At 45.2% G+C, this 24,984-nt stretch overlaps 1 protein-coding gene across 3 annotated transcripts in view; it reads left to right on the top strand.

Annotated features, from left to right (window-relative positions):
- Window positions 1–24,984, top strand: part of KIAA0319 (KIAA0319 ortholog) — a 587,552-nt gene that overhangs the window by 538,235 nt on the left and 24,333 nt on the right. For 2 of the 3 annotated variants that reach the window (XM_078687943.1, XM_078687942.1), the window contains exons 18-20: window positions 2,841–2,963; window positions 3,367–3,457; window positions 11,571–11,662. In XM_078687943.1, the coding sequence (XP_078544069.1) occupies window positions 2,841–2,963; window positions 3,367–3,457; window positions 11,571–11,662 (306 nt within the window). The remainder of the gene's footprint in view (window positions 1–2,840; window positions 2,964–3,366; window positions 3,458–11,570; window positions 11,663–24,984) is intronic. The other variant, XM_078687944.1, reaches the window with a different exon arrangement.

The following is a 24,984-nucleotide window of genomic DNA, read 5'->3' as shown; positions in this document are numbered from 1 at the left end:
GCACCCACGCAGCCCCCAATGGCCTGTGGGACCCTCAGGCGCAGAGTAGCAGCCTATGGTTCAGAGATCTCATGGGTAGGTGCCCGGGCTGCCGGTGCATCTCCACTCCTCCAGTGCAGCCGCGCTCTGCAGTTCGGGCCCAGGGCTGGCCTCTCCCAGCTCAGCCTCTCTGTTGGCTGCATTCGCCTGGGAGAGGGCCTCGACGAGTCAGAAATCCCTCAAAAGGAGTCCGGAGCTTTCCAGCCCTTAATGGTATAGTGGTAGAGATCACAGGAGTAGGTCCTCATTCACCCCAATAGCCGCTGCATTCCTTTGTGCAGCTGATTGCTGCCCATTTGCCTACAAGTTCCACTCATAGCCCCTGGGAGGCTGTCTGGGAAGCCGAGAGACTACCTACAGCATTGTTAATCCTTCTCACTCAGTGACCAGCGTCAGTTGCCTGTTCCGTCCTCGTACCAGGATAGGACTGTCGTTGGAGAGGCGGCAAAGTTCAGCAATTAGCAGCCTCCCGTTTTGGGCATCGCAGCCACACACCCTGATATTCACTTTCCTGACCTTTTCACACTTCGGGCGTATTTACAAAAAAATTTCAGAGCGCGAAGCTGTGCCAAATTTGGCAGCACCACGCTCCGACATTTTGAAAATTCAGGGATGAGGCGTATTCATAAGAATACGGCTCACCCCTGTGTTTCCCTAGGGCTGGCGCAAAAAAAGCTGTCTAGTGCCAGTGCAAGCACCCTGCTGCCATGTTGCAGAGTCACCTTCCTTCACATAAACAATCAATAATGGTGATTTGCTCTTTCCATGAATGCTGCAATATGCAGCGCACATGGAAAGATAAAAAAAGGAGGAGAAATCAATAAATTCTCCTCTTATCGCGGTTTTAACGTCTGGAAATCCATGGCGTTAGCTTTTGGCGCTGCCTCAGCCTTGTAAATCTTGGGCTGCAATAAAAAGCAGTAGGTGTTGTGGAGGAACACCCACAGCAACACCCATTGCATGCCCCTTTGCCGCAGCGGACGGTGGCAGAAAGGGGCATATATACAAGGGGGCCTTAATTCATGCAACGTGGCTTAGTGCCACCTTGTAAATATGGAAAATGGCACCACGCCATGTGAGTGTAAAAAAAAGTGACGCTCCAGTGGCAATATGGGCTTTCTAAATATGCCCCACGTTTTCCATTAGACAGGATTTTACTTTACTTCTTTCAGCTGTATTAAACTTGTGTGCCCATTGGGTTAACATTGAGAAATCCTTATTTTCATCATATAACTTTAAAGAAATATAATTCATGTCTAAATGGTGAAAACGTACGAATTTTCCAATTTTTAAAAAATGTGCATCAAATGTTACATGAATATTTATCTTCAAAACCTTTAAAGAAAGATGTTTCCCTTTTATCTTTTCCTTGGTATAACAAACAGATACAAGTTAATGGGAGGGAAATTGACTGAAAAGTTTGGCATGATAAAAGTATTTCCTGCGTTTCCCAGTAAAAATGGCATTGTAATTCCTTTACAGTCTCTTTAATTGTCCTTTAATTTACCTAATTCTTTTCAATATAAATATAATCTTCCAAAGCACATCTTACAATCAGTTTTTTATCTATTAGATAGGGAATAAACTAAAAGAATATGTCCTCAGAAAATATCTTACATGTTGTTGAGAATGTTTCTATTCCTAAATCTGTATTAATTTATGAAGTATCACATCGAACTGTCTGAATCAGGAATAGAATGTATTTGTGAATCAGGTGCATAGGTGTCTGGTTCAGCTGTTTATTTGAAAAAGGTATGGAATAAAATATTTAAAACATCTAAAGCTGCAAACATAACTTAAAGCTTATTGTTATTTATATTAGGCTTTCATCTACTCAGGCTAAATTAAATACAAGTTTAAATAGTAATTATAATTTATGTTGGTCTTGTAAATATTTGGAAGGCAATTTTTTAAATATGTTATTTCACTGTGCAAATAATAAAAGATTTAGCAAGTTGTGTGAAAAAAATGTTGTTACATTTTTCAAATAGATTTGCCTCTCTTGCGAGCAGTTGATCTCTTCCAATGTAATATGTTTAAAATAATGGATTGGCTTATATCCATTGCTTTTCAGGATATAACGTCCTGTTGAAAAGCCTCATCTAAGTAATCCAATTTATCATGGTAGAATGCTGAATATGCAAATCATGGATTAAATATGTTTGCTATTAATTCTATTCATACCAAAGTTAAAAAAAGAACTATTCTGGCTATCACTAACTTAAATGTTAAGGAATTCGCCTAATAATTTTGCTAATTCTAATTTTGTCTATGACCCACTTCAATTATTTTAACAAATGTGTTTGTTTTACAAAGGCCTACTCTTTTTAATACTGTATTTCCTATAATTGTCTTTTCTTAATTTGAATTATTATTGTGATAGAGATATTAGCCCTTTCTTTACGTTCTCCCTATTTTCTCTACCTATTCTATTCTATTCTTTTATACTATTTTCTGTCTCTGTTGATCTTTTATATCTAACTCTTTTCTCTTCATATATTTGGTATATTGCAATACTTTAAACTTAACTATTTGGATGCGCTGACACAAGGAATTTGTCTATTTGGACATATTCATATTTAACAGCTGCTGTTTTAAATATTTATTGTATGTGGATACTTTAGTCTGTATGAGTTTATTATAATATATGCTCTATTATATTTATGTATTATATATATGTTTTGATGAGTGTTGTTACACTTATGTACATTCTACAAATTCTATACAATTGATTAAAATGAAAAATGTAAGTGACTTATGTTTCCAGAGTTTAATTTTTCCAACCTTTGGTCTCTCCTCAGTTTGCCTTCTGAAGTGTTCAGGCCACGGACGCTGTGACCCGATTACAAAGCGCTGTATTTGCTACCCGTATTGGATGGAGAGCTTGATTCACCGTTACCTGTATAATGGGGAAAGCAATTGTGGTGAGTTACTGTGAAGCTAGTGTGGCTTTTCTTTGATTCATTATTAATACTTTCTTGCACCATCATTGCTTTTTATTTTAGGTTTGTTTATAAAACAAACAATACCAGTTGGCTTATTTCAGTGCATTACTATTAGTTTCATTTGGTATGTAAAATTATTTTTTTCTGTAGTGAAATTAACTGAAGAAGCTTACCTTTCAAACAACAGTTGAATTCCCAGAACTTCAAATGTTAATGTTAAAGACACAATAATTGGCTGGAGTTCTGACACACTGCGCACTGAGATTGTAGTAATCTGTCCATTGATGTATGCTCATCCTCACTCCCAAAGCTCAGTGGGGTGATTTATTGCTTTTCTTTACATATTTTAGAGTCTATGACCTGTAACTTTGCTTTCCCACAGAATGGAGCATCCTGTACGTGACAGTATCGGTGTTTGCACTGATGGCACTTGTAGGTGGCCTAGCCTGGCTTTCTTTCTACTGCTGTAAAAGGTACTGTACAAGCTGGTATTTTTAAATGCCTTTTTAATAATAATGTTTGTTTTCTCATCCATTTTGTTATGTCACAAAACATAGAAATGTATAAGAACTTGCTGGCATGGCCGTCTTTAAATACCATCAGGCAGTGCACCAGACCAGTCATACTGACAGATGTATTAAGATATGCTTTTTACCATCTCTGGAGATGTGTGGCAGTATGTATTGTGGATACACTGTTGTAAACATAGTAAGAAAGCTATCTTCTAAGTGGTTCAGGAAGTTTTAGCATTGTTACACCTTTTGTAACAATGCGCCATATTTATGGCCAAGTCACACAGTGCAGCGCAAGTCATCTTGCTGCACTGCACTGTGGGACAGGGAAAGGGCAGGAATGAACTGTATGTAAGTCAATATGGTGCAGAATCCTGCGCTGGCACCTACTTTGCAGCCTAGCTGCAACGCATGCCCCGTGGCGCATGGGTGCCTGCACTGTAAGGATGATTGTATTTTTGTGCTGGCAGGGGCACCTTCCTGCAAAAAACAATCCTCTGAGTCATGATGAAGCACACATAGAAAGAGGAACAATTAGGAAAAAGAAACAGATTTGTCCTTGTAATGCCTCACCTGGGGAGGTGTAGGTTTTTGTCACATTCCCCTGTCTACCACTTTTGATAAATCTGAGAACACCCACGGAACACCCATAGAAATGCCTTCCTTGTGCAAAGTAATGTAACACAGCGATTTGTGCAGCATTGCATTACCCGATAATTATTAAGCCACTCAGGCCCAGGCAAGGTGACTTTGCATGGCTTCATAAATCTCACTTTTAATTTGCGTCACTCTTGCACCACATTGCATGCTGCAAGAGTGATGCAAAGGTGCGCGAAAATATGCCCCAATGTGTATACCATGTGTACATATATAATATAGCAGTTATTTTGTAGTCAGTAACATTTTAAAATTGAATGTAAATTATAAACATTTAATTTTCATGCAGACCAAAATGCTTCACTACTTATATCAGTATCTGTTAAAAGGTTTATATTTTTCATGATTACTTTGAGAGCAGACCATTTTATTAATTTCTTCTCACAATCACATATAGGCAATTTCATGAAGATTTAAAAGTAGTCTTAATGGCCCGAGTTCACATAGGTTTCCTGTGAAGCAAATTAGAGACTAGTCATAAGCATCTCAAAATCCCACCAGTATTGTGTGCTTGCATGTAGGCATGAGAAGCCTACAGCATCTATACAATGCACCAGGAAAAATTAGAATCACTCAGTGCAATTCTTTGTGATCGGCTCACAGACATTTAAAGAGGATACAAATACCGATCATTTGAAGAGGATACACATACTGTATGTAAGGACAAGTGTGTGTGTGTGTGTGTGTGTAAGGCGTCGGGCAGTGGGTGTGAATTGTTACAGCCCCAAGCGGAACTTTTCCGAATCCTGGCAGCCTGTCCAAACATCCCACCACTAGGGATGCCGGTAATTGCAGTCCACCATCTTTCCCCCAATAAGGAGGATGCATTCAACATTCAAAAGGGACTGCAGCAAGGAGTCAGGAGGGGAGCACAGGCATCTGAAGAGGGACGAATCCCGAAACGCGTCATGCCTTACGAATCTCTGTTCACAATTACCTTCCACTGCCCGCTGAGTTCCTCGTTGCCTTCCTGGTGGAGGCGACTGTTTCCTGATATAAATATGTATATATATATATATATATATATATATATATATATATATATATATATATATATATATATATATATATATATATATATATATATATATATATATATATCCAACACTCAAGGTTGCCCACTGTGAGGAGCCCACATGGAAGCACACCCCATGGTGGAGGTCAACAGCACCTTTCAGCAATTTCATTTGCATTCTGCTTCGTTGGCTCTACCCGTTTTCGGAACACCTCCTTGATCACAAGCCATCACTCACAAAACAGCATCAACTGTATGGGAGACACTTGCTTTTATGTGAAGTCCCGCCCTTCTGGGCACATACTCCCACCTCAGTAGGCGTGTGCAAAGTTGCCTTCTCGTCTTAGCTGTCCCCAACATTAATTAAAACCCAAGTGGGCATTGCCACATTGTTTGTGAATTAAAAGTTATAAAATTCCAAGTGGATGAATGTCGATTCAATTGTTGAAGGTGCTGCAAATAAAGGAACACTCCTTTTCGAGCGCTTCCGTCCTGTTATCGGCGTCAGGCCGTCCTGATACCTCAAGTCTGCTTAACAGCGGTGGTGCATCCTCGCGGCTTGGGCACAGCCGCTAAAACATCCAACACTCAAGGTTGCCCAATGTGAGGAGCCCACACAGAAACACACCCCGTGCAGGGAGGTCAACAGCACCTTTCAGCAATTTCATTCTCATTCTGCTTTGTTGGCTCTATGCGTTTCGGAACACCTCTTTGATCACAAGCCATCTCTCACAAAACCGCAGCAATCAATTGTATGGGAGACACTTGCTTTTATTTGAATGAAGTCCCGCTCCTCTGGGCACGTACTCGCGCCTCAGTAGGCGTGTGCAAAGTTGCCTTCTGGTCTTAGTAGTCCAAACATTCATTAAAATCCAAGTGAGCATTGCCACATTGTTTGTGAAGCGGACCTGAGGTATCAAGATGGCCTGACGCAGATAACAAGATGCAAGCGCTCGAAAAGGAGTTCTCTGTGCCCCGCATCCAGCTGTGCTAGCCCCATGGCATGCTCCAGGTGGAGCTTCTCTAAAGCTAGCTGATGCTCCCTCTCCTTCTGCCTGTCCACCAACTCCTCTGGCGACCATGAAAGGGATTGGGCACAACCCCTGGCACTAGCCCTAGCAAGTGACTCCCTATCTATGGGATCCTCCCAACCTACTGGCGTCCCTGCCCTGTTATTTTCTCCCTCTTGCACAAACTCTCCAGGGCCACTGCCCTCTGGGGGTGCTGGTTGGGGACCCTCCCTCTCGGGGACCTCACTGGTCTCGGGACCCTCCTTCCTAGACTCCTCCCCCACCCGGTTTTGGGATGTCCAACAGGCCAACAAGGCCTTCTGCAGTTCCTCCTTCCTGGCGGACCTACTCACCTGACACCCAAGATCCTGACAGAACCTCTTTAAGTCCTTCAGAGTGTATTTACGTAACATCTTTACATTAAATGCACTTCCTGTCACAATAACTGCTGGATCACCGGGGTGAGACATGACTGACACTTTTAGGGGTGTCACTAAAAATTAAAAAGAGCAGAAAACACAATTCAAAAAGGAAACTTGTAAGGAGAATTCAATCAAGAAAAATTATCCCCAAACATGTGAATTTCTAAATACAGAGTTGTAGTGCAACCAGTTGTCGCTGTGGTACTGACAAACGCAAGTCCTATCCTCACCGCTGATAACCAATGTTAGAAATGGGATTTCTGGTTGGCTAGGGTTTGCGCCTAAGCCTGGCAGAAACTACCACTCTAGTCAGGGTAAGGGAGTTACACGCTGAAGATAACCCCTCCTCATCCCCTTGGTAGGTTGGCACGAGCAGTCAGGCTTATCCCAGAGGCAATGTGTAAAGCATTTGCGCAACACACACACACACACACACACACAGCAGCAACACCCTAGGCACACTACAAAAGGAACTCCACTCAAGGTTGTATAAAAATAGCCTTTGTATTATCCCAAACACATTAGAATTGTAATCACACAGATACACCATGCCAACTGGCACTAGGCAATATTTACAGGAGATTATATACACATGACAGGGTCCATTGGGTCACTGTCAGAACCTTTATAAAGTATTAGTAGCACACATAAAACACAATCAGTAACTACAGGTAAAATACTGTACTCAGAATTAGCAAGGGCGACATAAATGCATTATGTCTGCATCACCTTAAGGCATAAAACATATTAGGGATAAACCACCTTAGGCAATGAATCAACAGCATAAACACATTATGCAATAAATCACCAGCATACACATTATCCTAGGACCTTTGGCCTAAACACTGCAATGACCCCAGGCCAACTGGCCTTTCACTGGGGCTCCAATACCCTATGTCCAGAAAGTCAGGGCATAGCTGCCAATGCAGCGTAACCACAGTGCGCAAATGCTTTGGGGCGGGGGGTGCAACTCACCCCTTCCTGGCACTAAAAATAGTATGCCCCCGTTGTTGCAGATGCCCTCAACCGGCGGGCCAGCTGTGCCAAATTAGCCCGGGTACCACTGTGCTTTGGGGGCAGCCCCACTCCGGGGTTTCTAATTACCAAATTGCCCAAACTTTGCAGTTGCGCGTAACTGCGGTGCAGCTGTGAAGACAGTAAAAGGTACCGGCACTAAGCTGCTTGTGAAGTCCCACTCCAGGACTTCTGCTTCAAAATTGCGCCCAAGTTGGTGCGGTCCGCTCTCCTGCGGGACTGCGCAGGTAAACAGACACCAACAATGTGACTCGGGGAAGCCTTCTCACCTGGGCTCTCTTGGAGCTCTTCCTAGTGGCGGCAATGCGGGACTGGGAGCCCTCGAGGCTCTGGTCCTCCTCCCGGTCTCCTCTGATCCTCAGGCACCGGCCAGATACCTCGACAGGTCCCGTTCTCTGGACCTCTCCTTACTTCACCTGGTCCCTCTCCGGGCACACGGGACTACGGTGGGGAGCCCACGAGGCTCCGGACGGCCCTCTTTGGCGTGCAGGACATCCTCTTTCCCGGCCAGCCATGCCCCTAACCAGGCACGGCTGCCTGGCTTCTGGGTCGGGCCGCGGCGGTGATCTTCCTTAGATCTCAGCGGCTCCTCCGGGCGGCGGAAATGCGGGGTAGGCTCCCGTTTTTAAATTAAGACAATTGCGGGGTGGGCTCCCACTATTCTAAATAAGCATACAAGCGGGGTGGGCACCCGCTAGAGGAGCACAGACGCGGGCTGGGCTCCCGCCACAAAAGTGGCATAAACGTGGGGTGGGCACCCGCTCCCACCGCAGGCAGCGGGGAACCTTGCAGTCCAGCTCTGCACGACACACGCGCTCCTTCCTCCTTCAGGTATGAAGTTGTAGCGCTCACGAGGAGCTGGGGTCCTCCAGGGTCAAAGGACAAAGCTGGGCCCAGGCAGGCCAGCACACAAGGCCCTCCAGCAGGGAGGCAGTCCCTCGTGGTGGCTCCTCCTGGGCCCCAGCAACCAACAGGTCCCAAGGAAGCACAAAGCTTAACATTTTCATGGGGTCACAGCCCCAATATTTATACACCACAGGGCTTGGGGGAACCAGCCTAAACTGGTTCTGGGAGTTTTTGGAGCCCTTTGTTGACAAGGCTCCTCTTCTCCTTTGTCATCAGACACACCACAGGGGGGCGGAGCCAGCATTCACATAGGCCGGCACAGGCCTATTCAGGGTCAGGGGACTACTCCTCCCACTACTTCAAATGGAGATGCCCTATTCAGCCTAGCGCCGACTCATCCTGCCCCTCCTGAAGCCACATACACCTCACCAGCTCCTGCCACTACAAAACCATACATGCAATACACATCAGGCAGGCAGACACATAGCATACAGAAATGCCAACTTCTAAAAGTGGCATTTCTAAAATAATTATAATAAATCTGTGCACACCATTGTGTAGCATTTATTATCACTATTCCAAACATACCTAAATTAACCACGGTGCTCCTCTCATATCAGGGATTACCAATGAAACACTCATCAGGGAATCCCCAATGCATTCCTATGAGAGGGCTGCCTCACCGCAGTGAGAAACACAAAATGGCGGTTTGTCACTACCAGGACATGTCCCACACTTAAGGTACATGTCCTACCTTTTACCTACAATGCACCCTGCCCATAGGGCTAGCTAGGGCCTACCTTAGAGGTGACTGACATGCAGTAAAAGGGGGGTCACAGATATGGCACACACTTTAGGTGTCACATCACAGCGGCAGTAACACTGCGCGCACAGGCCCTGCAATGGCAGAGGCCTGAGAAAGGTTTGAAAGGCTACTTTGGTGGGTGGCGCAATCAGCGCTGCAAGCCCACCAGTACCAATTAATTTACTGGCCCTGGGTATCTGAGATACCACTTTACAAGGGACTGATAGGTAAATTAAATGTGCCAAACAGGTGTAGACCAATCTTACCATATTGTACCACAGAGATCACATGCACTTTACACTGGATACAGTGCTAAAGTGCCCAGAGTCCTAGAACCACCAACATGTCAGAAAAAAGGCTAGGAGGAAGGTAAAAAGTTCAGGGATGACCCTGCAAAAAGGGCCAAGTCTAACACTGGGTATTAGGCAGTATGGGCAGACTGAGAGTGCAGAGGAGATTGAAGGACTAGGCACTTCAGGGCCACAGGAAGAGGCATGGCCAGCCACTGGAACAGAAGCACAGAAGATGCACCAGGGATCTGCAGACACACAACAAACAGCTTCTCAAGGGCATCTACCGTTTCTTTTAGCGCTGCCAGAAACATGTTGCTTCTTCTATTATCTGCTTGCCTGCTGGCCAGAGCCTAGTGCCCATCCCTACTGTTCCTTACCACCAGCCTCAACACCTAACTCTTGCAGTTCGCCCAGTCCTCTTCCTCTGGCCAGTCTCATTTGTCCCCGGCCAAAGCTCTTAATCATTAAAAGTGGCAGAACACTCTTCTCACCCAATGCAGCCACCCACATATCTTTTGCAGACCGGCTTTAGACATCACAGCACCATCTTACACAATGCATGCCCAGCTGATGATCTGCACATCATCCTTCACAAAATGGATGTATTGTATTGCCTCTCCCTGACTAGTGCAATCCACTTGAGGAGGAAAGGAGCAGAGGTGTTTTCCTAATTCTCAGTAGCTATAAGAGTGTGACGGCTGGTGCTGACAATCACCTGTGCCCAAGGCACTGGTGTTAGCTTGGCAGTTTGGGCTGGACTGTTCCCATGAGGCACAGGGTCAAGGCTGATTTGCATATGGCCATGTCTGAACTGGGGTGGTGTGGAGTGCAAAAAAACAATGGATTTAGGCCCAGATCTCCGTACTGGGGTGAATGTATGACATTGTTCTGCATTCTGTTCATCAACCGTTGTTTTGCATTTGTCACCCCGAGTGGGATGGGTATGCTCAGACGTGAGTCCCATGCTCTCCACACCACTGGAGTCAAGCTATCCTGGCTGAAGACGGCTGATAGCCAGAAACCGGTCCTAGGATGCTTGATTCCGGTCCAGGAAAGACAAGGCTTGGCAGTTCGGGCTGGACTGTTCCCATGAGGCACAGGGTCAAGGCTGGTTTGCATATGGCCATGTCTGAACTGGGGTGGTGTGGAGTGCAAAAAAACGATGGGTTTAGGCCCAGATCTCTGTACTGGGGTGAATGTATGACATTGTTCTGCATTCTGTCCATCAACTGTTGTTTTGCATTTGTCACCCCGAGTGGGATGGGTATGCTCAGACGTGAGTCCCATGCTCTCCACACCACTGGAGTCAAGCTATCCTGGCTGAAGACCGCTGATAGCCAGAAACCGGTCCGAGGATGCTTGATTCTCCTCCAGGAAAGACATGGCTTGGCAGTTCGGGCTGGACTGTTCACATGAGGCACAGGGTCAAGGCTGATTTGCATATGGTCATGTCTGAACTGGGGTGGTGTGGAGTGCAAAAAAACGATGGATTTAGGCCCAGATCTCTGTACTGGGGTGAATGTATGACATTGTTCTGCATTCTGTCCATCAACTGTTGTTTTGCAGTTATCTTGACCCTCCCAGAAAAATGTGTCTGCTGTGCGGAAGCCAGCAGGTGAGGTTTGATAAGTGTAGAGGTACCTGTAGGGGCATAGTTGATAAAGTAGGGGGGGGTTGAGCGGAGAGGCGGAATGATGTGGTTTTCTGCAGTCCCAAACTTCAATACATCAGTTGTTTTGTTTGCAAGTTAATAAGCTCCAGTTCAACCCCAGAACATCTATTTCTTCCAACCACCAGTACGTGCATTTTCTTTGAGCCTTTAATAGTTGCTCGTAAATTAGACTTACTAGGATAGGTACAGCTTTCTTTTAACAAGAGGAAAAAAGTACAAAATACCAGAAATTACAACAAATTAATATACAATCCATCCTGCATATATATTATTACAAAGCTTGCAACAACTGCAATAATTTATTTTATTTAAATTCCAGCAGAAAAAGAACAAAAATAAGAAAGAAAACAAAATACACAATCCTCGATAATATAGACGACCAAGAGCAAATGGAGCTGAGACCAAAATACGGTAAGTGGATTGTTAAAAGCTGTGTCACTGTGGTGGATGTAGTCCAGTATGTGGTTCGTGTGGGTGAGACATGTAAGAAAATGTTGGTACCCTTTTGTGGTTTTATTTGCTGTTTCCTAACGGAAAATTTAACAGTTTCTCTGTATTTTATTCGATATACCGGGACGTTAGACACTTCTGAAATGTGGACACCACCAACGTTAGTGTGGTAATTGGCTTAGTTACATACGCAGTGCCCTGACTTTGAGGTTGTCTTGGGGCAGGTCAGTTCACCTGTATGACAAGGTACTTATAGGGATCTGCTGTGGCAGACCTATGAGCAACCCAACCCCTAATCACCTGTACGCAGAACCTAGTAACAGCAGGTCATGGATAGCAGGAGTGAGGGTGTTGTTTCCTGCTAAAATATCAGCCTTTTATGGCAGAGGTATTTCACTGAAGAGGACTTTGACTGTGGCTTTTTTGTGTCCACTAAAGCCGTTTATATTTCAGAAAACGGCTGACAACAAGGAATAAGTTTTACAGTTACATAACTCCAAAGCAAATCACATAAAAAAGCTAATTACACTAAAGTAAACTTAATCAAAAGGTTTCCCTGATATAAATGTAGTTTCCTCTCCCACTATGTTCATTAAAAAATTGATTGACCAGAAGTTTCTTACGGGGGTCAAAAGGAGCAGAATACAAAGGGCAAACAGTTGATTCATAGTTACATGTAAAGAAAGAAAACTTTCCTCAAACAGGGAGTTTCTTTGACGCAACCCAATGCAGCAAGAGAAGTTGCTGTGCTGGGCTATGGCAAAGGAAGAGAGCAGAAATTTGTAATATCTAAGATATGGCGCAGAGCTGGCAAACGCCTGGCGGCTTAGCATAGGCACCCTTGCGCCACCATGGATTGGTGCCTGAAATGTGGTCAGAATAGTTTTTCGTTCCTGCAGAAAAACTATTGTTAGAGGATTATTCCTCAGTGTATGCAAAATGTAGTACACATATAAAGCGGAAGTAACTAGCAGAAAGAAAGATATTTCTCCCTGGTATGGCAGCATTGGGCAGATGCCCCATTTTGGTGCAAACCTATGTTTACTGACTTTAGCAAATATAGGTTTGTGTTCAAATATATGAGTGGATGCATGAGAATGCCCATGGTCCACCCATGCTGCGCCTCCCCCACGCAAGGCAGGAATCAGTGACTAAATATCGAGGGACAGAATATCGAATGTCCAGAATAACGATTCCAAAACATTGAGGGACAGAATATCGAGTCCCTATCTACAAACAGGTAAGTACTAAAATAGCGAGTACAAAATATCAATGTTTAAAATATAGTTAACTAAAATATAGAATTTTTTAAATGTATTAAAATACTATAAAAGTATTTAAATATTAAGCACAATTAAATAAAACAGTTAAAATAATGTAAAAAAGCTTCAAATGTAAAAATAATAAATTTAGGGGTCGATTCCGATTCAGGAAAAACCGCTCCGAATAGCCGTACGGAGCGTTTTCCCCGTACGAATCGTACCCTGCAACGTCTCCCGTACGTACGACGAAGCACGATTCGTACCAGGAGCTGGACTCCGTACGAATCGTCAGAGACCATACGAACCAAACCCCCATACGAATCTCCCTCGGAACCCTCTGTATGCGACATCCGTACGGTTCGCGGATGGTTTCTCCGACCCAGCAAGTACGATTTGTGTGGGGTACTCACTGTACGACACTTTTTTTACAGGAGCCGAAAACGTCCGGAGAAGCAGAGTTCGCCACGAAACAGGTACGGAACGTACAATTCGCGTCCTCATATGCCGGTCCGGATCGTACTCGTCGGGTCGTACGGCATGTTTACGATTCGTACGGAGAGGGCTCCGGATACAAATCGTACGGACGTTTTTTTTCCAGGATCGGAATCGAACCCAATATGTAAAAAACACATACTATTTAAAACATTATTAAAGTATATTTACATATATATAAATGAACCTAATATATAAAAATAAATAATATATAATAATTTAAATAATTAAAGTAATATTTTTATGTTAATTAATAATTTACGCTACATTAAATATAACAAAATGAAAAGTGTTGCATAGCTAAGGGATTAAAATTAGTATTCACACTCCAACAAGTGCAAAAGTAGAGAATTTGTTGGATAGTGGGTGGGTACAAATTACTATTCCCACTCCAGTGAGTGCAACAGTAGGGAAAGTGTTGGATAGCGGGTAGGTAAAAATTACTATTCCCACTCCAGCTAGTGGAACAGTAGGGAACGGTTTGGATGGCGGGAGGATAAAAATAACCATTCTCACTCCAGTGAGTGCAACAGTAGGGAAAGCGTTGGATAGCGCAGGGGTAAAAATTACTATTTCCACTCCAGAGAGTGCAACAGTAGGGAAAGTGTTGGATATGGTAGGGGTAAAAATTACTATTCCCACTCCAATGAGTGAAACAGTAGGGAAACTGTTGGATAGCAAAGGGGTAACAATTACTATTCCCACTCCCGTGAGTGCAACAGTAGGGAAAGTGTTGGATAGCGTAGGGGTAAAAATTACTATTTCCACTCCAGTGAGTGCAACAGTAGGGAAAGCGTTGGATAGCATAGGGGTAAAAATTACTATTCCCACTCCAGTGAGTGCAACAGTAGGGAAAGTATTGGATAGCGTAGGGGTAAAAATTACTATTCCCACTCCAGTGAGTGCAACAGTAGGGAAAGTATTGGATAGCGTAAGGGTAAAAATTACTATTGCCAACCCAGAGAGTGCAAAAGTAGGGAACGTGTTGGATAGCGTAGGGGAATAATTTAGAAGACCCAGTCCTACAATTGAATTAAAATGAATTAAAAATATATATATATATATATATTTAAATTTAATTTACCTCCCACTATTTTCCACTATAAACATCACCTCAAATAGTCTAAAATATTAATACATTAACATAATTAATTAACATTTAATTAATTCGCTAATCACAATTAACAAAAAAATAAAAACAATGATATCTAAATTAATTAACACAGTTAACTTTATAAAATAACTTTGATTAAATATTATATAAATATTAATAAAAATGTATTTCCAAAAAGTTTAATGTACACCATACAACCCTATAAACACAACACACTCCTCAAAAAAATGAACATAATTAGCATATTATTACATTAATTAATAACAATTAATATTTAATTAAGTACTAATTAATATAAATGCACACAATTTACATTTGTATCAATTAATTAAAACCGTATTAATAACTTTTTACTGATTTAAAAATAAATTAATTGACGTAATTACCAATATTAATTATTACCCATAAAATTATTAATTAATAAACTATTGTTTTTTTTATTTAAATTAAATTCTTCAAACCCTATTCCCCTATAAACCCACAGCTCGCTACGGAACTAATATACGCAAAAATGTATTACCAATATTAATTATTAACCATACAATTAATAATTAATATATATATATTTTTTTAATTTAAATTAAGTTACTTCCCACCCCATCCCCCTATAAACCCACAACCCGCTACGTGACTAATATATGCAAAAATGTATTACCAATATTAATTATTAAACAATAAATTATTACTTAATACATTATTCTTTTTTTAATTCAAATTAAATTACTTCTCATCCTATTCCCCTATAAACCCACAACCCGCTATGGAACTAATAAATGCAAAAATTAATTAACATAAAATTCGTTATCTTAAAAAAATGGTAACATACATTAAAAAATATATACTTTTAACACATGTACTAACATAATACAATTTTAAAAAATCGATATAATGACATTCTATATAATGACAATCTATATTATAACATTCTTTATGATGACATTCGATATAATGACATTCAATATTACTTACCTATATGTCGATATTATTTCCAACTATATTATGTCTATTCTATATTGTGTCCTCTCTATATTTTTGATTCAATATTGTGTCCTCTCGATATTTTTGATTTCATATTTTGGGTGTTTACCACAAGGCAGCGCTATTGGCTGTGTTGTGTTACTTTTGGACAATAACCCATGCAAAGCCACACAAATCTTGTATTTTGTGTCGAGGCTCTGCGCAACCACACTACAAAGTCTTAGCAAATCATTTCCTGAATCTTTAAATGTTCCATTCATGGACAATCAGTCTTGTGGTAGTTGGAATACAAAGTGATAGTGCTCGGTTCTGTCCCCCAAGTCATTTACATTCTAGTAGTGGAGTTGGGGAAAAAGTGGCATTGGATCAAGTTGATCTCTAGGCATGTATTGATCATTACCTAGGTGTCAACATAACAGTGTGCTTTCCATATTGAGAAGATCTCTTAACATTTGTCAGGCAAGATTGTCCAAGCATGTACCCTTCAAATTTCAATCATTCAAAGACTGAGTTGCATGAACTGATAGTCCTTGCAGGTGCAACCAGGCTGAAGACATCAGGGATCTCATTACAGAAAAGCCAGTAAGAATGCTTCTTGTGATATTTGGTAATTGCCACCTGAGTTCAAGTACAATTTGCTTTAATTGGGAGAATTCTGTGCAGCGGTAAAATTGACCCAGTTGACTAACCACCAGGGGTAATATCAGCCGCGGTGCGTCCATTGGGGCGTAGGGGCGTAGCCCCACTAAGCCTGGTGGACGCACCTGCGGCTGCAACAGAGAGAGCACGGAGCACCTAAATAAAATGCAGCGCTTCGGGGGTTCCGACCGGGACAGCCCCGATGGAATAGGGAGTGCTCAGGGGGTGGGGCTGGGTTAGGTTACAAGTCGACTGACTCTGCTGCGCAATTTAATTACGGGCGGAAACTTGCCCGCGCATGCGCCTTAGCGTCAACTTAGTCAAGTTGACTGAGAGGGACCAGGGGGTGTGTCTGCTGGGCCCAGTCCTTTGAAATGGCGCCAGGGCGAGTAGTCTTTGTGCCCCCCTCCGTCGGGGACGTGCGCGCCGTGACGTTTCCAGTAGTTGCGCACTAGAGTCTGACACTGAGTTCGGCGTTGTCAGACAGACCGTCACTCGAGCTGGTGGTAAGTTAATAATAATTAATAAGCAGTGGCTGGCGCGCGGTGCTTGTATTTAAATGTCATATATAAAGGCTGAGGCAACAAGCTTGACTGTTTTTTTTCCTATTACGCTTCCCGTTCCTGCCTTTATTACAGGTACTCTTGAAGTATCCCCAGGGTGACACCTTCTGGAAGAATGCGGTATAAAGCGATATTTACACTCACAGCTTCCTTTGCAAGTAGCCCTTTGCGTTCTGTGTGTAGCAGAGAATAATAATACATACCATGGTAGACGGAGTCAGTGCAATGATTTTTAGATATGATTCGCGCATTAATATCTTGGTTTTTATGTAGCACTTTATATCGCATTCCTGCCATTTCTAAGCATTGTAAAAGAAAGGCGCTACTATTAGTCAATGTAAAGGTACACGATTTAGCCACCTCTGAGTGTAGAAAGACTGGGCCGTCTATGACGGTACTGGAACTTGTGACATGCAGACCACGGCACGTCTCGGCGGCGATCGTGCAAATCATGGCGCTGTCCTACCGGCATAAATTAGCTTGAATGAGTGCAGCAGCGTAAACAAGGCAGCGACAGGGTGGCGTGACAGCACACCACAGAGATGGACATTAGGCGGCCTCTGCTATAAATAAAAGGGAATATGACTCCGTGCTACCATTACCCAGTTTAACAGTATGTAGTTTGTTTATCTCAGAATGATGGAAGAGAGTCAGCTTGCCAGGATTTAAAACCAGTTACATGCGGACCGCAGCATATCTTAGTGACAAGCATTTAACTCACAGAGCCATTCTGCCAGCGATGGGTTTGCTGCCTAAGCAAAAATGAGAACACAGAGAGCTTCAGCTATGTGTTCAAACCAGGATGTGGAAACCGAGAAACTCCATTTATCTTGTTTCGTGACATGTTGTGTGCACCCATCAGTCATACCTTTCAGTGCTATAACAACCAGCCAAAGCCAAAGTTTTAGTAGGCCCAGTTTACTATTTCTAGTCAAACTTATCGATGTATTTTAAGTAAACGTTAATTCACGACTTGCACACAACTCAGGTGCCACATCAGTTTTCATTATTGAACAAAATACTTATCTTGTGATCTTCATCCTTCTACTCTTCCTGTATATCGAGTAGAAGTCAAGGCTGATGTAGAATTGAGCAATTAAAAACAAGAGAAAAACCCTGGCATCAAAGAATAATAAAAAAAATGGAAAATCCATGTGGATGACATGCTGAACTCTGACACAGGAAGCGGAATCTGAGAGGGTTGGGCGAGAAGCTTGCAGCAGCTGCCGCAGAGCAGGAGCCAGGGCCAAGGAGGGCCATGGAGAGCATTAGTGTGTTAAACGCTGCAAATAGGCGCCTTTAAGTGGTGGCTGCTGTTTAGGGTTGGTGGGTTTCAGCGCAGCCTCAACGCTGGCGCTTCACAGCCCGGAGGTGTGATTAATGTCTGGAGCCGATGGGTTTTTGAAACGCTGTTAAAAAGTCTGAGCTGTCTTCACAGCCTGTACTAGCCTCACAGGTTCGCTCAGGCAGTCGGATGTCCTCATCTGCCGTGTTTGATATGGCCATCTGTTGGTCCAGGGCATGCCTCGACATCAGGGGGTACACTGAAGCTGTGGCCGCATCCTCGAGGAACTGTGGTTTAACAGGCGTGCAAGGCGAGAACCCGGTCTTAAAGACACTTTTGTGTAAGGCGCAGGCATGCTCTAATATTCTACACAATTCTGGCTTTCACTCCTTAGAAGTCAAACTCCTAAATCATTTTAAGATCAAATGAAAGCGGTATTTTCAGCCCACTGACACTCCCCTTGGGGTGCAAGTTAGTAAGGGTTAGTTCAGAATAGTTTTGGACAAGTCAGCTTTGAAATCTCCAGCTGACACCAAGGGCTGCTTCTCTTAGTCGCTGCTGATTTACAGATATGTGTCAACTATAACTGGAAAGTGTGTGAAGGAGGTACTCCAGTGTCGAAATATATTGACTCTGCCATGCCTAAGGAAAATAAAATGCAATGTGGGGAGTGGGGGTGGATGTGTGTTTGGGAGGGGGGGTGGATGTGTGTTTGGGGGGGGTGGATGTATGTTTGGATGGGGGTGGAGGGGTGGATGTGTGTTTGGGTGGGGGGGTTGATGTGTGTTTGGGTGGGGGGTGGATGTGTGTTCCACATCCAGCAGCATGGCCACCGAGTTTGCCCCCAAGATCAGCCCCACGCTGATGACCCCAGACCCGCACTACATCCCAGGGTAAGTGCAGACACTCCGGGAAGTACTCACTTTCTGCCTACTTAACTTTATTTTACCGTGTTGTTTGTGTGTTTTGTAAAAAAAAAAGCCGCTCTGCTCGGTGAGTTTCAACGGCGGCGGGGACGTGTTTCCTTCCGGGTCAGATTCACTCGGTAAATCCCGGCAGAATCTGTCAAACGGATACGATGTCACTTTTATGTAATTAATTGTAAGGTTTGTGAAGTTCAAGCAGTGAATGTTACATTAATAGTACGGCTAGGTACTACGTGGGAATTTCGCTAGGTCCGTGCATTTTAATTAATGTTTTAGACCAATGTAATTGTTGCACGCAGAAGTATTTAGAATTTTTGGAATGCGCTATGTAGATGAACCCATTATTTAGTTTCTGTGTTTTTCAGGTGTGTAGTTGATTGAGCTTGTGGGGCGTTAGCGATACTTTTGTCATGTTTCTCGTTTTTTGAAAAAATTGTCATTGCTTTGCCAAATTCCGCCACGAAACATAAAAGTATATCATGGGCAATTAATGATTCAACGTGTTCTAGCCTGATAATGTGGAGTCAATGTCATTTTGATATATTTATATAGTATTTTATCTATGCATAATTTCTATTTTGCAACTGTTTTATAACCACGTCGATATGCTGGTTGCGCACTATTTAAAACTATAGATACATGAATACCTTTCTGTATTAAAATACACACATTTGAGTGTGACAAAACATCCCTTTACTTTACAAGGGGCTCAGGCTTTATAGTTAACTTATTTTTATTATCCTCCAGATTGTGAATCACAAATCAGATATAATGCAGTTAAAATACCTTAATTTAGTTAGGTGTCATAAAAGGCATGAGAGAAAAGACGCCTCTTAAACGCACCCCATCATGATTTTCTGTGTAATCTGTAATCACTTCTATTCAAAATCGAGACAGCTGTGAGGGCTGTGTGGGCTGAGAGAGCTATGTGGGCTGAGAGAGCTGTGTGGGCTGAGAGAGCTGTGTGGGCTGAGAGAGCAGTGTGGGCTGAGAGAGCAGTGTGGGCTGTGAGAGCAGTGTGGGCTGTGAGAGCTGTGAGAGCTGTGAGGGCTGTGTGGGCTGTGAGAGCTGTGTGGGCTGTGAGAGCTGTGTGGGCTGTGAGAGCTGTGTGGGCTGTGAGCTGTGTGGGCTGTGAGAGCTGTGTGGGCTGTGAGAGCAGTGTGGGCTGTGAGAGCAGTGTGGGCTGTGAGAGCAGTGTGGGCTGTGAGAGCAGTGTGGGCTGTGAGAGCAGTGGGCTGTGAGAGCAGTAGGCTGTGAGAGCTGTGTGGGCTGTGAGAGCTGTGTGGGCTGTGAGCTGTGTGGGCTGTGTGGGCTGTGTGGGCTATGTGGGCTGTGTGGGCTGTGAGAGCTGTGTGGGCTGTGAGAGCAGTGTGGGCTGTGAGAGCAGTGGGCTGTGAGAGCAGTAGGCTGTGAGAGCTGTGTGGGCTGTGAGAGCTGTGTGGGCTGTGTGGGCTGTGTGGGCTGTGTGGGCTATGTGGGCTGTGAGAGCAGTGGGCTGTGAGAGATGTGTGGGCTGTGAGAGCTGTGTGGGCTGTGAGAGCTGTGTGGGCTGTGAGAGCTGTGTGGGCTGTGAGAGCTGTGTGGGCTGTGAGAGCTGTGTGGGCTGAGAGAGCTGTGTGGGCTGAGAGAGCTGTGTGGGCTGAGAGAGCTGTGTGGGCTGAGAGAGCTGTGTGGGCTGTGAGAGCTGTGTGGGCTGTGAGAGCTGTGTGGGCTGAGAGAGTTGTGTGGGCTGAGAGAGCTGTGTGGGCTGAGAGAGCTGTGTGGGCTGAGAGAGCTGTGTGGGCTGTGAGAGCTGTGTGGGCTGTGAGAGCTGTGTGGGCTGTGAGAGCAGTGTGGGCTGTGAGAGCTGTGTGGGCTGTGAGAGCTGTGTGGGCTGTGAGAGCTGTGTGGGCTGAGAGAGCTGTGTGGGATGAGAGAGCTGTGTGGGCTGAGAGAGCTGTGTGGGCTGAGAGAGCTGTGTGGGCTGAGAGAGCTGTGTGGGCTGTGAGAGCAGTGTGGGCTGTGAGAGCTGTGAGGGCAGTGTGGGCAGTGTGAGCTGTGTGGGCTGAGAGGGCTGTGTGGGCTGTGAGAGCAGTGTGGGCTGTGAGAGCAGTGTGGGCTGTGAGAGCAGTGTGGGCTGTGAGAGCAGTGTGGGCTGTGAGAGCAGTGTGGGCTGTGAGAGCTGTGAGGGCTGTGAGGGCTGTGTGGGCTGTGTGGGCTGAGAGAGCTGTGAGAGCTGTGAGGGCTGTGTGGGCTGTGAGGGCTGTGAGGGCTGTGTGGGCTGTGTGGGCTGTGAGAGCTGTGGGTTGTGAGAGCAGTAGGCTGTGAGAGCTGTGTGGGCTGAGAGCTGTGTGGGCTGAGAGCTGTGTGGGCTGTGAGAGCTGTGTGGGCTGTGAGAGCTGTGAGAGCTGTGTGGGCTGAGAGAGCTGTGTGGGCTGAGAGAGCTGTGTGGGCTGAGAGAGCTGTGTGGGCTGTGTGGGCTGTGTGGGCTGAGAGGGCTGTGAGAGCTGTGAGGGCAGTGTGGGCTGTGAGGGCAGTGTGGGCTGTGAGGGCTGTGAGAGCAGTGTGGGCTGTGAGGGCTGTGAGGGCTGTGTGGGCTGTGAGGGCTGTGTGGGCTGTGAGGGCTGTGTGGGCTGTGAGGGCTGTGTGGGCTGTGGGCTGTGAGAGCTGTGCGGGCTGTGAGAGCTGTGCGGGCTGTGAGAGCTGTGCGGGCTGTGAGAGCTGTGCGGGCTGTGAGAGCTGTGCGGGCTGAGAGAGCAGTGCGGGCTGAGAGAGCAGTGCGGGCTGAGAGAGCAGTGCGGGCTGAGAGAGCTGTGCGGGCTGAGAGAGCTGTGCGGGCTGAGAGAGCTGTGTGGGCTGAGAGAGCTGTGTGGGCTGAGAGAGCTGTGTGGGCTGAGAGAGCTGTGTGGGCTGAGAGAGCTGTGTGGGCTGTGAGAGCTGTGTGGGCTGTGGTTCCCAATGCTTTGTGAAGGCTGTTTCCCAACTGCTGTGCAACTTCTTCTACTCTTAGAGCTGAGATTTCCATGAAAGTCTTATAGTCTGAATTCAGCACCTGAGCGTAATAGGACGGAATGTATGAAGCTCTGTGGTTATACTGAATAAGCAGCTACCTATGTTATGCCATCTATTAATGTAATAACTGCACTTTCACAATTGCTTTATTAACCTTCCTGCTTTCTCCAATTTGCATGAAAATGCACGATTTTTCTTCTTTTTTTTCAAATTTTTCGTGGGGGGGTTATCCCCCCAAACCCCCCTTTTGGGGTTCGGGCTCGCTCGCTACGGTGCTGTATGCAAATCACTTGCGCCCCACCACTTTCAAATGTCACCCACCGCCCCTGGGTAATATATCCTCTGTGGTGAATGCTTAACGCCCTGCAAAAGTGACATTACTGCCCAATAAATCCTGTTCTAATGAACAATTGGAACCGAAGATCAGCTCTGAGAAAGTAGAACACATTGCTACTAACTTGTAAGTTGTGCTTGGTCACCAAGCACGTGGGTAATGACATATGAGCGTTGGGTGATGACAGATTAGCGTTCTCCATTGAAGCACTATTTCTTCCTCCGTAATTCTGTGTGGGCTGAGAGAGCTGTGTGGGCTGAGAGAGCTGTGTGGGCTGAGAGAGCTGTGTGGGCTGAGAGAGCAGTGTGGGCTGTGAGAGCAGTGTGGGCTGTGAGAGCTGTGAGAGCTGTGAGGGCAGTGTGGGCAGTGTGAGCTGTGTGGGCTGAGAGGGCTGTGTGGGCTGTGAGAGCAGTGTGGGCTGTGAGAGCAGTGTGGGCTGTGAGAGCAGTGTGGGCTGTGAGAGCAGTGTGGGCTGTGAGAGCTGTGAGGGCTGTGAGGGCTGTGTGGGCTGTGTGGGCTGTGAGAGCTGTGAGAGCTGTGAGGGCTGTGTGGGCTGTGAGGGCTGTGAGGGCTGTGAGGGCTGTGTGGGCTGTGTGGGCTGTGAGAGCTGTGGGTTGTGAGAGCAGTAGGCTGTGAGAGCTGTGTGGGCTGAGAGCTGTGTGGGCTGAGAGCTGTGTGGGCTGTGAGAGCTGTGTGGGCTGTGAGAGCTGTGAGAGCTGTGTGGGCTGAGAGAGCTGTGTGGGCTGAGAGAGCTGTGTGGGCTGAGAGAGCTGTGTGGGCTGTGTGGGCTGTGTGGGCTGAGAGGGCTGAGAGGGCTGTGAGAGCTGTGAGGGCAGTGTGGGCTGTGAGGGCAGTGTGGGCTGTGAGGGCTGTGTGGGCTGTGAGGGCTGTGAGAGCAGTGTGGGCTGTGAGGGCTGTGAGGGCTGTGTGGGCTGTGAGGCCTGTGTGGGCTGTGAGGGCTGTGTGGGCTGTGAGGGCTGTGTGGGCTATGTGGGCTGTGTGGGCTGTGAGAGCTGTGGGCTGTGAGAGCTGTGCGGGCTGTGAGAGCTGTGCGGGCTGTGAGAGCTGTGCGGGCTGTGAGAGCTGTGCGGGCTGTGAGAGCTGTGCGGGCTGAGAGAGCAGTGCGGGCTGAGAGAGCAGTGCGGGCTGAGAGAGCAGTGTGGGCTGAGAGAGCTGTGTGGGCTGAGAGAGCTGTGTGGGCTGAGAGAGCTGTGTGGGCTGAGAGAGCTGTGTGGGCTGAGAGAGCTGTGTGGGCTGAGAGAGCTGTGTGGGCTGTGAGAGCTGTGTGGGCTGTGGTTCCCAATGCTTTGTGAAGGCTGTTTCCCAACTGCTGTGCAACTTCTTCTACTCTTAGAGCTGAGATTTCCATGAAAGTCTTATAGTCTGAATTCAGCACCTGAGCGTAATAGGACGGAATGTATGAAGCTCTGTGGTTATACTGAATAAGCAGCTACCTATGTTATGCCATCTATTAATGTAATAACTGCACTTTCACAATTGCTTTATTAACCTTCCTGCTTTCTCCAATTTGCATGAAAATGCACGATTTTTCTTCTTTTTTTTCAAATTTTTCGTGGGGGGGTTATCCCCCCAAACCCCCCTTTTGGGGTTCGGGCTCGCTCGCTACGGTGCTGTATGCAAATCACTTGTGCCCCACCACTTTCAAATGTCACCCACCGCCCCTGGGTAATATATCCTCTGTGGTGAATGCTTAACGCCCTGCAAAAGTGACATTACTGCCCAATAAATCCTGTTCTAATGAACAATTGGAACCGAAGATCAGCTCTGAGAAAGTAGAACACATTGCTACTAACTTGTAAGTTGTGCTTGGTCACCAAGCACGTGGGTAATGACATATGAGCGTTGGGTGATGACAGATTAGCGTTCTCCATTGAAGCACTATTTCTTCCTCCGTAATTCACTTCTTGTTTCTGCACAGCAATGTTTATTTCTCCCAACAGTGGCAAATGCCTATTCTGCTCGCATCTGTGTCACTGCTCGAAATCATGGCAGTAGCATAAAATCCTGGTTCCGTCAGGATTTACTGCTGGCAGCTATGCATAAATTCATTATTGCGGGGATTACCACCTTATAAAAATGTATTCTCTGCAGAACTGTCATTTACCACTGGCAGTATTTCTCCTGATTTGAGGATACATTGGCCTCCATATGCAGGGAATTTGCCTCACTTGTGTGTGCCCTGCCTTTTAGGGAAGGAAGGTTCAATGGCAAGACCTTCGATGGATAGCAGAAATAATGACTGTAGTCTCATCATTAACAGTGGCTTTTTAAGACATTAGCGGGTGCTGGGTTGGTGCTCGTGGACCAAACCAGGAGAGTGGTTACTCAGAGCTACAAGAAGGTTTGTCAATTGTTCGCAAGGCAGGGCCCTGTTATACGGAAACCTAAGCCCTGCATCACAATAATTGATTGACTTCTTCAGTTCTATAGGGCTTTAGACCTATTGGGCACCCATACATTGGCAAAATAATGTTTAGCTGTTTCTCCTATAGTTAAAAAATAATTTTCTCCATTTCTAGCTAGAGGGGTAGAAACATCCAATTGGGGGCACAGAAAGCTAAACACCACCCACCGAAAGATGATTTTTGTAAGCTTCAATAGATGGTAAATACTCAAATCACTTATGTTTAGTACTTCATTTCTGTAGTTAATTCAGTGAAGATTAACTGATGGTGCTG

The sequence above is a fragment of the Lissotriton helveticus genome, chromosome 4_1 (assembly GCF_964261635.1).
Source record: "Lissotriton helveticus chromosome 4_1, aLisHel1.1, whole genome shotgun sequence".
Taxonomy (NCBI): Eukaryota; Metazoa; Chordata; class Amphibia; order Caudata; family Salamandridae; genus Lissotriton; species Lissotriton helveticus.
This window is presented reverse-complemented; position numbering and strand designations above follow the sequence as displayed.